Consider the following 15,808-nt stretch of genomic DNA (forward strand, 5'->3'; position numbering starts at 1 on the left):
TGCAGCACGGATCATTGCATATAGTGCCCATGAGCAAGGCACTGAACTCCTAGCTGCTTCCTGGGTGCTGCACAATGGCTGCCCACTGCTCCTTATTAGGATGGGTTAAATGCAGAAGACAAGTTTTGCATGTGTTGCACTGTGTATAAATGTATCTGAAAATAAAAGTTGATTATATCAATATTATCTACTTTCAACTGCAAACTCCAGTCAAACCTTAAAATACTCCACATTTGTCATGCAGTAAAGGTAGTATTCTGATTCATACTTAATAAACCGTTAGCAATATGAGGTTTATACAAATTCAAAATCAAATTTGGATTATTTAGAAAATTCCCTGAGTTTTCAAGCCTTCATAGTCCTTCATACGTCTTCATGCAAATTAAAGCCAGCAATGCAGTTTAGTGTCAGTTTTATAGATATTCCACATCATCCGTACATTTGTAATATTTGTATGCATTTTTCAGTATAGCGCCAGCTAACTAGTCAAGTTGAATTGTGCTTGAATTGAAAATTAAATGCGCTGAATTTATTTAACACAGACCTATAATTCTGCATATAATTCTTCTACCACCTTAAAAATTAACTTTCTTATTCTTTTCAGTCTGTCCTTGTAGTAAGAGTCTTGTGTAAGCATGCAATTAAAGTAATATTTGATTATTTAACTTAAGCCAATTATGTGAACTATAGCTAAGACATATCAGTAAATATAAATACACAATAACTGTATCATAAATATTTTTTTGTTTTATGTTTTCAGAGTCTCACTCACAACTAAGTGGTAAGTCAAAGTTTCTACGCACACTTTTTTACTTCCTGCCTGTCATTGGGACATTTTAAACATGATTTTGGGACGTAAACATGTTGTTAATAGATTCTTTTCTTTCTTTTATCTAATTATTTCCCCACTTTGTCCACTTTGTCTCTCTCCTCAGTGTGTGGTCAGCCTACACTCAACACCAAGATTGTTGGAGGACAGGTGGCCACTCCAGGCAGCTGGCCCTGGCAGGCCAGTCTGCGAACCGCTGGGTCCCACTTCTGTGGAGGAACCCTCATTAACAATCAATGGGTGATGACTGCTGCTCATTGCTGTGCAAGGTAAGCAGAGAAGGTAGGGCGGCGACAAATAAACAACATGTCATGCAGTGACGTAAACAGGGAGTGATTCCTAAATTGGGGGAAGGATTCTCTCCAGGCGGTTGCAAGATAAATCTAGAGGTCTTGAGAGGACTGAGAGGACACATAAAAAATATTATTCTGCTACTGAAATTATCACTGTTACTTTTTAAAGAAATAAATATGGAACGTTACATTGCGATGCAGAGCTGCAGTGAAAAGACAGAGAAGACAGATGCATGCTGTGTTTAAGCGCAGTGAGTGGGTAAGGGGAGAGCCACTGATTTAAAAGGCGTCACTTTCAAGAGTGTCACTGAGGGAAACCCTGTAGCTGTGACTTTGGGCATGTTCACAGGTGTAACAGGCTGCTTGTCATCATAGAAACAGATCATCAGATTTTGATGTTAATTGCACCTTCAGTAATATCGGCTGCTTTCTCACACACAGCTCCGCTGCTCACCGGAGTGTTAGTGATAGGCTATTTTTCGCCACGTGTAACTTTTTATTATGTCTTTATTTCGAATATATGTAAAATGAAACATCCAACAAGAAAATGCAAACAAATAAACAAATCAAAGTGATTAAATAACGAAATAATAAATGAATTAATAATAGTCACAGCCAAAGACTTTTTAAACTCTTGTCAATTCCATTACATATTCTAAAAGGAGTGGGGAACCATACCCAAAATCAATTCAAAATGTAGATCACTTATAAAACCAAGGAAAAAAATAAAATAAAAGGAAAGAAGGAATTTCAGCAACTCATAAAAAAATTTATGTACACAACAAAACTGAAAATAATTACTAGCCCCAGAAACACTTGATGATTACTCATCGCTAGTTCATCCCTGTAACCCTTGAAAACCATATATTTATACCTGATTTTAAACTGATTTATGTTTGGCCTTAGTTCCTCAGTGAGACTGTTCCATACCTTTACATTAAAGCTTTACAAAGAAGTGTTGCACCATAGAATAAGATTGTACTATTACTTGAGCTAAAGTTAACAGGAATGTTTGTTTTAATAATGTAATTTAATAAAACTATAACTTAAGTTACTTAAAAGATCCTGCTACTGAAACAAATAACTGTAAGTTACTTCAACATACTGAAACATTACATTATATACTAAACAAGACATTTTGAAACCTTGAACATCGCCTTTGTCTCTTTTACAGTGTTGGGAAAGCTACTTGGAAAATGTAGTGAGCCAAGCTTCTAGCTACTCTACGTTAAAAGAAGCTCAAAGAAGAAATGTAGCAAGCTAAGCTACAGCAACGTGGCAAAAGGAGCGTAGTTATGTCTAAGCTACTTTTAATTTTTTTTATATTTTATAGTTAGGTCATATATATCAAGCTCGGGTCCTCAACATAACCAGCTACCTGCTTATGGCGTTCCATGTACGCACTTCCTGCTTACATCTTACACCCTGCTGTTATGTGCTGTACTGTCTCAGGGGCATCCTTGCACAGTCTGCACCTGGGGTCCTGCTTGGTGTGGAAGACCCCAGCCTGATCTTGTACTGAGTGCCTGTTCTTGTGCCGCCATGATTAGTGCTTCTGTGCTGTCTTTTAGTCCAGCCTTTTCCAACCACTGGTAGGATTTCTTGATATCAGCCACTTCTTCTATTTGTCTGTGGTACATGCTGTGCAGCGGCTTGTCTCTGCATGAAGGTTCTTCATCTCCCTTGTCCTCACCCTCGGGTTTCTGCTGCCTGAGGTATTCATGAAGCCCTTGATCTTTGGGGGCCATCTTCCTGATGTACTCCTGGATCTTTGTCGTTTCATCCTGAAAAGTGTTCTGGACACTCACTAGCCCTCGGCCTCCCTCGCTACGCTTGGTGTACAGTCTCAGGGTGCTGGATTTGGGGTGAAACCATCCATGCATTGTGAGGAGCTTTCTTGTCTTGATGTCAGCGGCCTCTATCTCCTCTTTTGGCCAGTTTATTATACCAGCGGGGTATTTGATGACTGGCAGGGTGTATGTGTTGATGGCTCGGATCTTGTTCTTCCCATTCAGCTGACTTTTCAGGACCTGCCTTACTCTCTGTAGGTATTTGGCTGTGGCGGACTTCCTTGCTGCCACCTCATGGTTCCCGTTAGCCTGCGGTACCCCAAGGTATTTGTAGCTTTCCTGAACATCTACAATGTGTCAGCCCTGGGTGGATCTGATCTTGTGTTATTACCCTGCCACTGAGAGTGCACTTTGGATGGTTCGGTGGAGAACATCCGGTTTATTCTCCATTGTATCTCTTTAGGCGGGTAGCCAGAGCGGTAAGTCTTTGTTTGGCAGTCTCCAGAGCCTCAGGTATCGACAGCTTGTTGTATTTCTTAGGTAGCCCCTTCCTTGTCTCTTGCATCTCTAGGATCACTGTTGCTGTGGTGAACATCAGCTCATTGGTCTCGGTTATGGCTTTAGTAGGGATAGTATGTAGTGCTGCATTAATTCTAGCAGACTTTCAGAGGGTACTTTGTCACTTAGCCTTGGCAATCTTGGTCGCTGTACTTGCGTTCCAGCTTGGTTATGATCTTCAATCGTAGGTCTGTCGCCCTTATGTTGAGTGATTCTGTACCGTAAGGGCTTGTTATTATTACTGGGGCTTGGGACCCAATCTCTGAGTGTGGGGAGGATGATGATAACATCTCCCCGCTGACCTGTCGTCCTGGCTAGCTCTTGCCGTAGCATTTATTGTACTTCATCAATCTGTAATTGTGATGGCAGTTGCCGTTTGCGAATGTTAGAACACTGAGCTAGAAGTTGTTTCCCTGTCAGTTTTGATGATGGGTTTCGAAGCATCCATATATCCCATAGTCTCTGCATATTACCTCTCTTGTATAGTAGTATTGCATCAGATCCAGTTTATATGTGAATTTGTGCTCATTACGTGCAACGTAAACATCCTAAACATTATTAGCAATGGGTGAGAAAGAGAGAGAGACAGAGATAAAGATAGAGAGAGAGATCTATCATCTCATGGAAACAAGTTTCTGCCACTACATATCAAAGTTTCCTCCTCACTAGAGGAAGAGATGTCCAGGCTGAACCCTGATCCTCCTAACAAGAGGTGTTACAATAACTATCACAATAGCAAGTAAACTCAATCACGCGTGTCTTTATTCCACTGCAGGAAAGTCGCAGACATCAGCCCAAGGATCGCTACGTGATGTCACCGTCTGCTTCTGACGGCTGCACGTACAGGCCCGTGTGTGGCGGTGGCGTCACTTACTGATCCTTCAGAAATGCTTGGGAAAATGTAGCGTGTGTGGAAGCTACCGCGCTACTCGGTCAATAAAAGAGCTTCGTTACTGAAAAGCTATTTGATTCAGAAAACAGCGACCACCAAGCTACTGAGAAATGTAGTTACCTAGTAACGGCGCTACTGCCCAACACTGCTCTTTTGGCCTGGATGGGCCGACGCACCTTTGGGGTGTAATGTAAATATTTATTTATATAACTGTTTTTAAAAAATGGGCCAACAATCGGCCCATAAATCATGGACAGCAGCCCATGGAATTTTCTATACTGACATTGGGCTGGCCCAATAACATCTCTTACTACAGAGGAGGAGGCCGCCAAATGCGCGAAAGTAACTGATATGTTTGCTACCGGGGCTGTAGTAGCTTCACCATCAGCTGCAGTACCCTGCGTAGGAGTAAAAGAGCTGTAGTGGCCACTTCCAGGCAGAGGAGGATGCCTGTGTTAGCGAAACAGAAGGACAAAGTGACCGTGATGGGCCGAGTGAGAGAGTGAGCAGGAGGATAGTGGAGGTGAAGCGATAAGCATGTAGTATTGTCGTGTAAAAAATTCAAGACTTGGGCAAGATTAGAAAGCTTGAACCTTTACCAACATTTTTATTATCAACAAAAACAGACTGTTTCTCGGCTTCACATCATCTCTTGGCTCTCTTTCCTGCTGCACCTGAATCTGGGAAAGTCCCAGAATTTCACGTGCCTCAGCATTTTCCGCATTTGGTGGGGAAGTCCCTGACTGCCTGCTCCTCCTCTCTGTGTACTTTGCATGCCCTCCGCTGATCATAACATTTCATCCATAACCTGACATTTGTGGAATAAACTGGTGTTGTTTGTGTTCTGTGCTAGAAGCAGGACATTCTTACTGTGATGGACTATATTGATGTATGTTTTGTAATACAACTTTCACAAAATCTGCCTCTGCATTTTCCTTTGCATGTGCTTTTGATGCTGTCTCGCTATCTCACTGTGCTCCCCCCTTCTGCTTCCAAAGCACACGTGCCTGATCACACACACACACACACACACACACACACACACGTGCTACTGCTGAGCCTGGGCAGTTTGATACAGAAAGGAGCACATACACTCAGAACTATAGACTTTTAACACTGTGATCCTAACTTTATACTATAAAATAACACTTTAAATTATGAAAATGTAGACCACCATCGCTCTAGTAATTAATCATAACAATTTAGGCTATAATGCTCTAAAATAATTCACAACAGTATCTCAGCCTGTAGGGAGGGGGCAGGGAGGGAGGGTCGTTCACACTGGGGATGCTAGGGACATGTAGCCACCACTTTTTGAAAGCATTTGTTAAGCAAAAAATTATAATAAGCTACTGATTAATGCATTAAATTTCACCTGAATTTTGTGCTTCTCTTTATAAAAAAGACATTTTCACCACAAATTGATGCAGAAAATGTCTCCAGAATGCAGGGAAGTAAGTATTTAATGCTCAAAATCAGATATTGCAGATGTTTTTGCGGTTAAGAGATGTTCATCCTTAGTTTTCTGTTCGTCTCCAAACCAACAGGTGCAAAGAACGTGGACTACATGTTCAGACTGAAGTATTAATTCATAATTAAAGGGAACAATTTATATGATTAGGACTTGAGATTGGAAAAAAAAGCATATTGAGCACAGGAATGACTAAGATGAAGGAATTATTTATAATATTAGAATATTAGAAATGAAATCTCCCTGTTGCAACATCTATCAATTTCCATACAAACTAGATGTGGTCATAATATGGACTTTGTTTGCTAAAGTGCTCTTGACTACAGTTCTGTTTTTTATGTCTTTGCACTGTTTTGTTTCTCTTCTGATTACCTCAGTTCAGGCGTAAGCACGAGCACTCTGGTTGTGTCTCTGGGTCTCCAGAGTCTACAGGGAATAAACCCCAATCAAGTGTCTCGGACAGTATCACAGATCATCATTCATCCCAACTTTAACTCTGGAACTTTGGAAAACAACATCTGCCTCCTGAAGCTCTCCTCACCCGTGACTTTCACCACCTACATTCAGCCCGTCTGTCTGGCAGCCACAGGCAGCAACTTCTACAAGGGGACTGTCTCCTGGGCCACCGGCTGGGGCAATGTTGGATCTGGAGGTGGGTCAGAAAGGACCTGGATTACAATTATTTTCAGAGACAAACTAATTACAATGATGGCAATAACTATGTTTATCGAGTGATAAGCAGGTTTGAGCCCAAACGCACAACAGTGGAGAGCTGACATCAGTTTGCAAGGTTTATTAGCAAAAAGCAGAATAATGTGACTTCCATGGAAGCATGGTACAAAATTAAAACAAAGGTCATAATCTGTTACACGAAACTAAATTCAAATAAAACTGGTAAATGCAACCACACAGAGACAAGCAGAACCCTCAACATACCGCAATGACCGAAGAGGGACTGAAAACCATTTATACAAGAGCAAACAAGCGTTGTGGGACACAACCAGGGGACACACATCAGGTACGACTCTCTCAAACACACACACACACAGAGGCAGGGAGATACAGATGTGATACAGATCAGTGGCCTGCACTACGAGGCATGCTAAGGTGGACAGGTTTTTAAAAGAGTTTCTCTCATAGTTCTATGACGGATGTCAGATGATATTCAGGCTTTTTCTTGTAGATTTGTGATTATTTTTCCCCTCATAAATTTAACAAAATATTCTTTTGGAATTTTTTCTCTGATTATTACCCCTCTCCCCTGGCTCCATTTTTTTTGTTTAACGGACCTAATATGCATTTGCACCTTTCATCTTAAATCATTACACATAAAAGAAGAGTTTATCAAGCCTGACTTTGCTTGATAACCCTGAATTAAATCTGAGTAGGTTGAACTCTACGAAGGGTAGCCTCAGTTGTCACAAAGTTACTCCTTTAGCTACCCGGAAAAGCCAGTTATCTTGCTTTATTCTACAGTCCACTGGTAGAGAAATTAAACAAGATGGAAAAACTGAAAGTAGACGTCAAAATCGTGACATGAATGCACTTATTAAGAATTGTTTACATCCATGCTTTGTTAGAGTGCATACAGTATAACACCAGTATGCTTCATTAAAATACAATATCTTTGTTTCATTGACTTAGAAAGATGAAAATAAATCTTGAAGTGAAGTGATGAAGTGAAATATCCTTTTTATAAATCTTAGATCTGTTTTTCAGTGTGAGACAGGAAATATTTGTTTTTAAAAAACCTTCACATTTTGAGTTGTAGCCATGATGCATCGAATATGTGGTAATTAAAATAAAATAGAATGTAAAGTTAGTAAAGTAGAATGTAAGTTCTTCTAGGTAGCTATATATCTGCCAGTGTAAGCATGGACATAAGAGCTTGTGATTTGGATACCTTGTGACATAAAACATTAAACATTAAAGTACACTTTTGATTATAACTAATATACATGCAAAGGTGAAACTCCAATGAACATAAAAAGCCTTTTAGGGATTTGTAATTGCTGTTTTATTTATTTTTTTGCTAGTTTGACCCTTTTATGATGGGAGAAACATTATATCATTAGACCTTCTTATTGCATCAGACAAAGGACTTGTAGGTCTCTGTATTTGTCTCGTTAGATCTTAGTGCTGCATTTGCACTCTGCATATGTTTCCTGTAGGCAATTTCATCAGGAAACACTCCTTGCTATCAACTTTCATTTATTTGCAGATGATACTCGATCAGGCCAGATAAAACCAATCAGTTTGCTTAACTTCAAGCATGCCTTAAGGATATAAAAACCAGGATGACCTGGAATTTTCAAATGTTATACTCAGATCAAACTGGAGTCATTGCTCTGGGGCCCAAGAACCTAAGTGATGCATTATCTAAAGATATAGTTTCCCTGGATGGCATCGCCCTGGCCTCCAGCACCACTTTGATTAGGACATGTTGTTTAAGTCTCACATTAAACAAATTTCAAGGACCGCCTTTTTTCACCTACGTAATATTGCAAAAATCTGTAACATCCTGTCTAAAAATGATGCAGAAAAACTAGTCCATGCATTTGTTACATCTAGGCTGGATTACTGCAATTCCTTATTATCAGGCTGCTTGAAAAAGTCCATTAAGACTCTTCAGCTGATCCAGAATGCTGCAGCACGTGTTCTGACAGGAACCAGGGAAAGAGATCACATTTCTCCTGTCTTAGCTTCTCTGCATTGGCTTCCAGTAAAATCCAGAATAGAATTTAAAATCCTTCTTCTCACATAAAAAGCTCTTAATGGTCAGGTGCCACTGGTACAATTATTAATAATCCTATTATTTGTATTATCATTAATATTAGTAAAATGATCAATAACATTATTCATTTCCTGTCTGCACCTCAACCACTTTTACTGTATATGTATTTCTACATGTGGTCATTGTGTTGTATCAGCCCCTCGCCCTCTCTCACTCTCTTTTGCTATCCAAGGTTCTCTCTGGCTCTCTCTCTCTCTCTCAACCCCAACTGGTCGAGACAGATGGCCACCAAACCTGAGTCACGGTTCCGTTCGAGGTCTCTCTACCTCCAAAAAGAGAGTCTTTTCTTGCCTCAAGTGTTAATAATAATATAAAGAGGACAGTCTTGACCTGCTCTATATGAAAAGTGAAATGAGATAACTCTTGTTATGAATTGGCGTTATATAAATTTAATTTGAAGTACTGGAAGTGTTTTGCAGTTTGGTGGGGGATCTGTCCTTTGGTTTAACAATAGAGTTACTCATTGTCCCTTTAATGGGCTAAGATATTGTAAAACGGCTGACATGGTCCTTTAAGTTCAAGTAGTGAGAATGTTTGCTTGATCCACAGAGGAACACCTGGAAACTCATGAGGTGTGCCACAGATCACTGATGTGTTTATTAAACTGCCCATTTTAAAAGATGTGAACACTTGTTTATTAACCTGAATTTGTGTCTCTTCAGTGTCCCTTCCTTTCCCACAAAACCTAATGGAGGTGCAGCTGCCGATTGTAGGAAACAGAGAGTGTACCTGTAACTATGGAGTGAGCTTGATCACAAACAACAAGATGTGCACTGGGTTCAGTGCTGGAGGAAAGGACATCTGTCAGGTGATCATTTTTACGCCTGTGTTTGTGTCATATTTGACCTTCTGCAAAGATTCCTTCTCCTAAATGTTTCTCTCCTTTAAGGGGGATGGAGGAGGTCCGCTGGTGAGCAAGCAGGGCGGTCGCTGGATCCAGTCGGGAATCACTAGTTTTACCAGTAGTAGGGGCTGTGCCCAGCCTAATATCCCATCAGGCTACACCCGAGTGTCCCAGTATCAGTCCTGGATCAACAGCCAGATCACCAGCAACCAGCCAGGCTTCATCACCTTTAAATCCACTGGGACCGACGGTGACCTCAGCATAAGATGTCCTACCACGCCACCACCAGCAGCTCAAGGTAAGTGTCTATTGTGTCCAGAAATACCAAAACACCACTAAACACCAGGTGACAGATAAAAACCAGATAAAACATGGAAACAGACTAAAACCAGAATTAGAATAATCAAACTATAGTGGATGCCAAAACACAGAACAGGAAGAGAATAAACCAGAAAAATGTCTGTATAGGTTGATTGTTCAAGCAGCTTATTACGACCAATAGTAAGTATTAGTAACTTCTAGTGGTCATAAGATGTAACAAAAGAGGAAAACAGCGGACATTTCTTTTTTACTCAAGACATTTTCATGGTCATAATGAGTTCTAGAGGAATACTGAAAATAACTGCAAACTCCTTTTCTCTAAGTGGAGGATGATTTTCCAGTCTAGCTGAGAGAGGACCAGGTTAAATGTCACTTATCAAAAATCTTTGTGTTTGAATGAGTAAAGTGATAAAAGTAATCACAAAATATATCCCATGTTAATATAGCATAGACACATATTGTATTTACACATTAATTGCTGTGAGCAAGTGAGTCTCCCTCACAACTAGATGCTAACTTTTTGACTTCTTGTCCATCTGTCATTTGGACGTTTTAAACATGTTGTCGATTAAAATAGTTTTGTTATTGATAGTATTTGCTGTAAACCCCGTATTGCTCACTCTGTCTCTTTATTGTCTCTCTCCTCAGTGTGTGGTCAGCCAACACTCAACACCAAGATTGTTGGAGGACAAGTGGCCTCTGCAGGCAGCTGGCCCTGGCAGGCCAGTCTGCAAACCTCTACAGGGTTCCACTTCTGTGGAGGAACCCTCATTAACAATGACTGGGTGCTGACTGCTGCTCACTGCTGTGCAAGGTAAGCAGTGAGGGTAGGGGCGTGACAACAAACAACATGCCATGCAGTCCTGTAAACAGCCTGTCTAAGGCATTGTTCCCAACATGGGGTTGAGACCTTTGCTACTCGAATTTAAATCATTTTATCATTCATCATCATTCAAGGTGAAAATCTACGTTGTTTCAACCTTTGATGACGGGTAGCAAGCAGATAATGCTTAATTTGTGAGAGGTCCACAGCCAACAAGGTTGGGAAGAACTGCTCCAAGAGGCAGGGGAGAAAATAAAAAGAGGCACTTAAACAAGAGTTTAGGCTGCATTTTAGGCCTTTTGTAGCTCTAGAGCTAACCAGAAGGGGGCAGAGCGATATTCAGATAAAACCAGCTTATTTTCATATAACAAATTTTAAAACATGTTAAAAACCCTGTGATTTACTGTAATTTTGCTAGATATCATGTTTGAACCCAGAAGCAGACAGATGCAGGATGGAAGTTTAAGGTGATTTATTATTGCCTGAGGCAAGACACACAGGCAATAACCAGCAGATAGTTGGTAAAGCTCGAACAGTTTCAGGTTGGGCTGGAGTGTCAAAGACATACAGTTGATTACTTTGACGAACCAGCAGAGAATGGACGCTGAGCTGCGATCCTTAAGTATTGTAATCTTAGGTGATCATAGGTGTCATTTACACTGAGGACGCAGATTACCCAACACTTTCTGTAAGCATTTGTTAAAAGTGTTCTGAAAATTACCTTGCAACAAGAAATGTTAAGTAACAAATGAAAATGCTTTGAGAAAGGTTTATTAGCGCAATAACAAAACATTCAATGCAATATAAATAAAGAGGAAAGAAATGTGCATCTTTCAAAAGAAAAAAAACCCTGATTTATAATCTCAGTAAACACTGTCCTTACCAGGTTATGATCTCTTTAGACAGTTTCAAGTCCTTCTCAATACAGCATGATGTTCATTTAGTAAATTTGTGTTCATATTTAGAGTAAAATAGCCAATTAAGCAGGTTATGTTTTAGGGTGGGACTACCTTATGGGTATTCAACACCATCAGTTTTCAGCATGATAAAATGCTTCATTCTCAGGTTTGTATAAATTAGGGAACAGCTTCTCTAATTAGGACTTGAGGGCATGAAAAAGTAAATTGAGCGCATGAACGACTAAGTTGTGGGAATGATATCTCCCTGTTGCAACATCTATCAGGCTGCATACAAACTAGACCAGACATGGTCTTAAAGTTGACTTAATTTCCGCTAAAGAGATCTGGACAACAGTTCTGTTTTCATGTCTTTGCACTGTTTTGTTTCTCTTCTGATTACCTCAGTTCAGGCGTAAGCACGAGCACTCTGGTTGTGTCTCTGGGTCTCCAGAGTCTACGGGGAATAAACCCCAATAAAGTGTCTCGGACAGTATCACAGATCATCATTCATCCCAACTACAACCCCGCAAATTTGGAAAACGACCTCTGCCTCCTGAAGCTCTCCTCACCGGTGGCTTTCACTTCCTACATCCAGCCCGTCTGTCTGGCAGCCACAGGCAGCACCTTCTACAAGGGGACTCTCACCTGGGCCACCGGCTGGGGCAATGTTGGAACTGGAGGTGGGTCAGAAAGCACCTGGATTACATTTATTTTCAGAGACAGTATAACTACAATGGTGTCAACAACTGTGTTTTCTCAGTGGAGGACAGCTCTCCATGTGTCAACAGGCAGGTAGGAAGGGGTACGAGCACGCTTACTGACAGCAACACTCAGCACAGAGTGAGTCAAGGAGAAGTGGGAGACGTCCCGCAGATAGAACCAAATAAAAGAACAGGGTGAAGACAAAGAAGTGCAAATGTCTTCAACTGTCATTCCTCTGTGCAGCGCCATAGAGTTTGGGATTCCTCTGGTTGATCGCACTCTGATGCCCTCTGGAGCTTCCATCTCAGAAGACAGATACGCCTAAGCTTCAAACAGCCAGCGAGACGGGCGCTGAGCAGACAGGTGAACCCACAAAGATTGTTCGCTGTAAAGAACAAACAGGCGCTGGGAACGGCGTAAAACAGCCGTGCACGTAACAAGACAGAGAAGATTATTAAAAAAAACATGCAAAGTAATAACCCTCGATCTGAAAGAGTTGGCTGTTAAAGCTGGATTAGAGCGCAAAACGGCCATCGCCCTGAATTCTGAGGCATGAAGAGGCCACAGAGAAAGCAGATAGATTACCAACTTTTTTAGGCGACGTCAAAGCCAAAAGCAAGGCAGCATTTTTAAGAATGAAATTAGACTTTTGTATGATCTGATTATGTCATTTTGCTCAGATATAGTGACATTTGTGTGGAAATAGAATATAAAAGGTAAAGCAAATAAATAAAATTAGTAAATAACTAACTAATGAATTAAAGAAATAAGCAGTTCCCCAAAAACATCAGTAATAACAGCCTACAGTTTGAAAAGAAAAATATTGTATTAGAAGCCTAATGTTTTACAGTTTAAAGGTTGGGGCGACTGGGGCTCAGGATGTAGAGCGGGTTGCCTGTTTATCGGAAGGTTGGATGTTCAATCCCCGGCTCCATCAGGCTGTGTGTTGAAGTGTCCTTGGGCAAGATACTGAACCCCGAATTGCCTCTGGTGGCTGTGTGTGAATGTTAGTTTCTGTTTGAGCGCTTAGGCTCAATGAATGAATGTGAGTGAAAAAAGCGTTTTGAGTTATACAGAGCATTTACATTTACAAAGGTTCCACATGCCTTTCGTGTGAGAGGCCTGGGATCAATTCCCCACCCATTCACCATTGTGTCCCTGAGCAAGACACTTAGGCTGCATTCGAAAAGTCTTTTTTGCTCAGGAAGGTTCGTCACTAAGTGAAGCGAACCGGAAGTATTTCAGTAGCAGCCATGATAAGACCTGTTCGAATTCTCTAACAGCTAAGGAAAGGTGCCTCAATGCTTCCTTTCATATCTCCTTTAGCAAAGGGTACACCGGACCATCCTACAAAAGGAAAGGAGAGAATGCCGTCCCACAGTTCCTTGCGGCGGCAACATTTAAAGCGGCGCACGTTCTCAAACTCAAAAGATAAAATCCATCAACCACATTTAGCAAGATCCTTGCAATACAGACGCACATTATGACTCACAATTACCTTCTTTCTTTTGGTTTGTTTTCTTATGACATTTTTGTAATCTAATACTGTTTCAACACCGTTTTATCTTTCGGGTTGTTGAGATAATTAAGTGTTTTCTACAATAAAAAACAATAAATCACCAACTATGACGGATAAAGGAGGTTGATCACCATGTAATTTACCATTGGCTACTAAGCCTTTTCTCTCTTATGCCATAACTTGCTAATATGCATATATCTTAAACTGTCAACAATAACTGACACCCATGCGAGCTGTTACTAGTCGTGATCAAAGTGAGGATAATGTTGCAGCGTGCAGCCTCACGTTATGTACTGCAGCCTTCAGCAAATTAATTTTACTTCAGTCACAGATGCTGACACCCTCACCTTAATAAAGGCAAAGATCAAGCTGGATAACCTCTACAGTAGGCGTTTCCCACACTAATTTATTTGTGGCGGCCTGCCACATTATCAACGCTGATTTTCGATTGATTTTGTTACTATTTAAAATGGGTAAAATCGTATTTGATGATGCATATATTCTCATGACCTTGACCTCATTTTCCATCGAGGTCAAGGAAAGGAGGTTAGGAAAGGAGATTTATTTTAATTTGACCGCAGCCTTAACCTCTAGTTGCTCCACAGGCGTGCGACCTCATATACCCACATATTTAGCAATTATAAGTCACTTTGGATAAAAGCGTCAGCTAAATGAATAAATGTAATGTAAATCGTTGCACTTTCCCTGAAACAATTAGCCTAATGATCATTTTCTGGGTCATTCAATAATCAATCACAATCAGAATCAATCAATACAAATGCAGATAATGAATAAATAATTAGCATTAAGTATAAGTAAGCATTGTGCCAGTACAAATAATCCTGTCCCTCTGAGCAGGACATACAGTATGATTATTCATGTGCAGGTTTTTGTTAAACAAGTAACAGCTACAGAGGGAATCATCAAGAGTCGTCCAACTCTGGCTCCTCCGGGTCAAAGAGCACCATCCAGTGGGTGCATCTGCACAGGCAACATATCCTCGGACAGAGCAGACACGAGACCTGCAGAGTCAGGGCTAACTAGCGTGTTCCGTAAACAGACACGGCTCTCAAGCCCATAATCTGGCAGGCGGGGCAAAGCCCGATGACGCTCTGCCTCTCCTTCTTTTGCTCTTTAATCTTTGGTTTTTATATGTTCTTCAGAAGAAAAATCTGAGCTGATTTTCCAGTCTGACCCCAATTTATAGACAGGATAGGCGTGAAAAAGGCTCTTTCAGCAGTGCTAGTGTGTGCGAGGGATAAACCAACTAGCGATAGCCTTAGAGGACAAAGCCTGTATGATATATAGAACTGTCCATTGTGTGTGAAACCATTTGAAACCACATTTCACCACTTTGTTGTTTACTAAACTGAATTTGTGTCTCCTCAGTGTCCCTTCCATCCCCAGGAAACTTAATGGAGGTGCAGCTGCCGATTGTGGGGAACAGACAGTGTAGCTGTAGCTACATAGCAGGCTTAATCACAAACAACAAGATGTGCACCGGGTTCACTACTGGAGGAAAGGACATCTGTCAGGTGATCATTTTTACGCCTATGTTTGTGTCCGATTTCACATTTTGCAAAGATTCCTTCTCTAAGATGTTCCTTTCCTTAAAGGGTGATTCTGGAGGTGCGCTGGTGAGCAAGCAGGGCGGTCGCTGGATCCAGGGGGGAATCGTGAGTTTTACCAGTAGTAGAGGCTGTGCCCAGCCTAATATCCCATCAGGCTACACACGGGTGTCCCAGTATCAGTCCTGGATCAACAGCCAGATCACCAGCAACCGGCCAGGCTACTACACCTACACGTCCACTGGGACTGACGGTGACCTCAGCGTCACCTGTTAACCACCATGAAGCACACACTAATGTAAGTGCCAGCCCTGTCCAGACTTTGATTTTAGCTCATTTCCTGGTATTCACATCTAGATGTGTTAAACATCTCACGACAAACCACCCTTTGTTTGAACCCACCCATTTTTCAAGTGAGCAAAACTATTGGAACATGTGACTGACAGATGTTTCTTGTTGCCCAGGTGTTGCCTTTTAGGTTGATTGTCCAAACATTAAATAGCTC

General features: G+C 41.1%; 1 protein-coding gene across 1 annotated transcript in view; it reads left to right on the forward strand.

Moving 5' to 3' along the window:
• The first annotated feature begins 1,056 nt into the window (after positions 1–1,056).
• LOC123961919 (prostasin-like) overlaps positions 1,057–15,808 on the forward strand; it is a 30,575-nt gene continuing 15,823 nt past the window's right edge. The window contains exons 1-8 of the mRNA XM_046037730.1: positions 1,057–1,098; positions 6,211–6,485; positions 9,290–9,435; positions 9,517–9,769; positions 10,441–10,606; positions 11,920–12,194; positions 15,125–15,270; positions 15,352–15,601. Coding sequence (XP_045893686.1) covers positions 1,073–1,098; positions 6,211–6,485; positions 9,290–9,435; positions 9,517–9,769; positions 10,441–10,606; positions 11,920–12,194; positions 15,125–15,270; positions 15,352–15,579 — 1,515 coding nt within the window. The 5' untranslated portion in view covers positions 1,057–1,072 and the 3' untranslated portion in view covers positions 15,580–15,601. The remainder of the gene's footprint in view (positions 1,099–6,210; positions 6,486–9,289; positions 9,436–9,516; positions 9,770–10,440; positions 10,607–11,919; positions 12,195–15,124; positions 15,271–15,351; positions 15,602–15,808) is intronic.

The sequence above is a fragment of the Micropterus dolomieu genome, linkage group LG02 (genome assembly GCF_021292245.1).
Source record: "Micropterus dolomieu isolate WLL.071019.BEF.003 ecotype Adirondacks linkage group LG02, ASM2129224v1, whole genome shotgun sequence".
NCBI classification, from domain to species: domain Eukaryota; kingdom Metazoa; phylum Chordata; class Actinopteri; order Centrarchiformes; family Centrarchidae; genus Micropterus; species Micropterus dolomieu.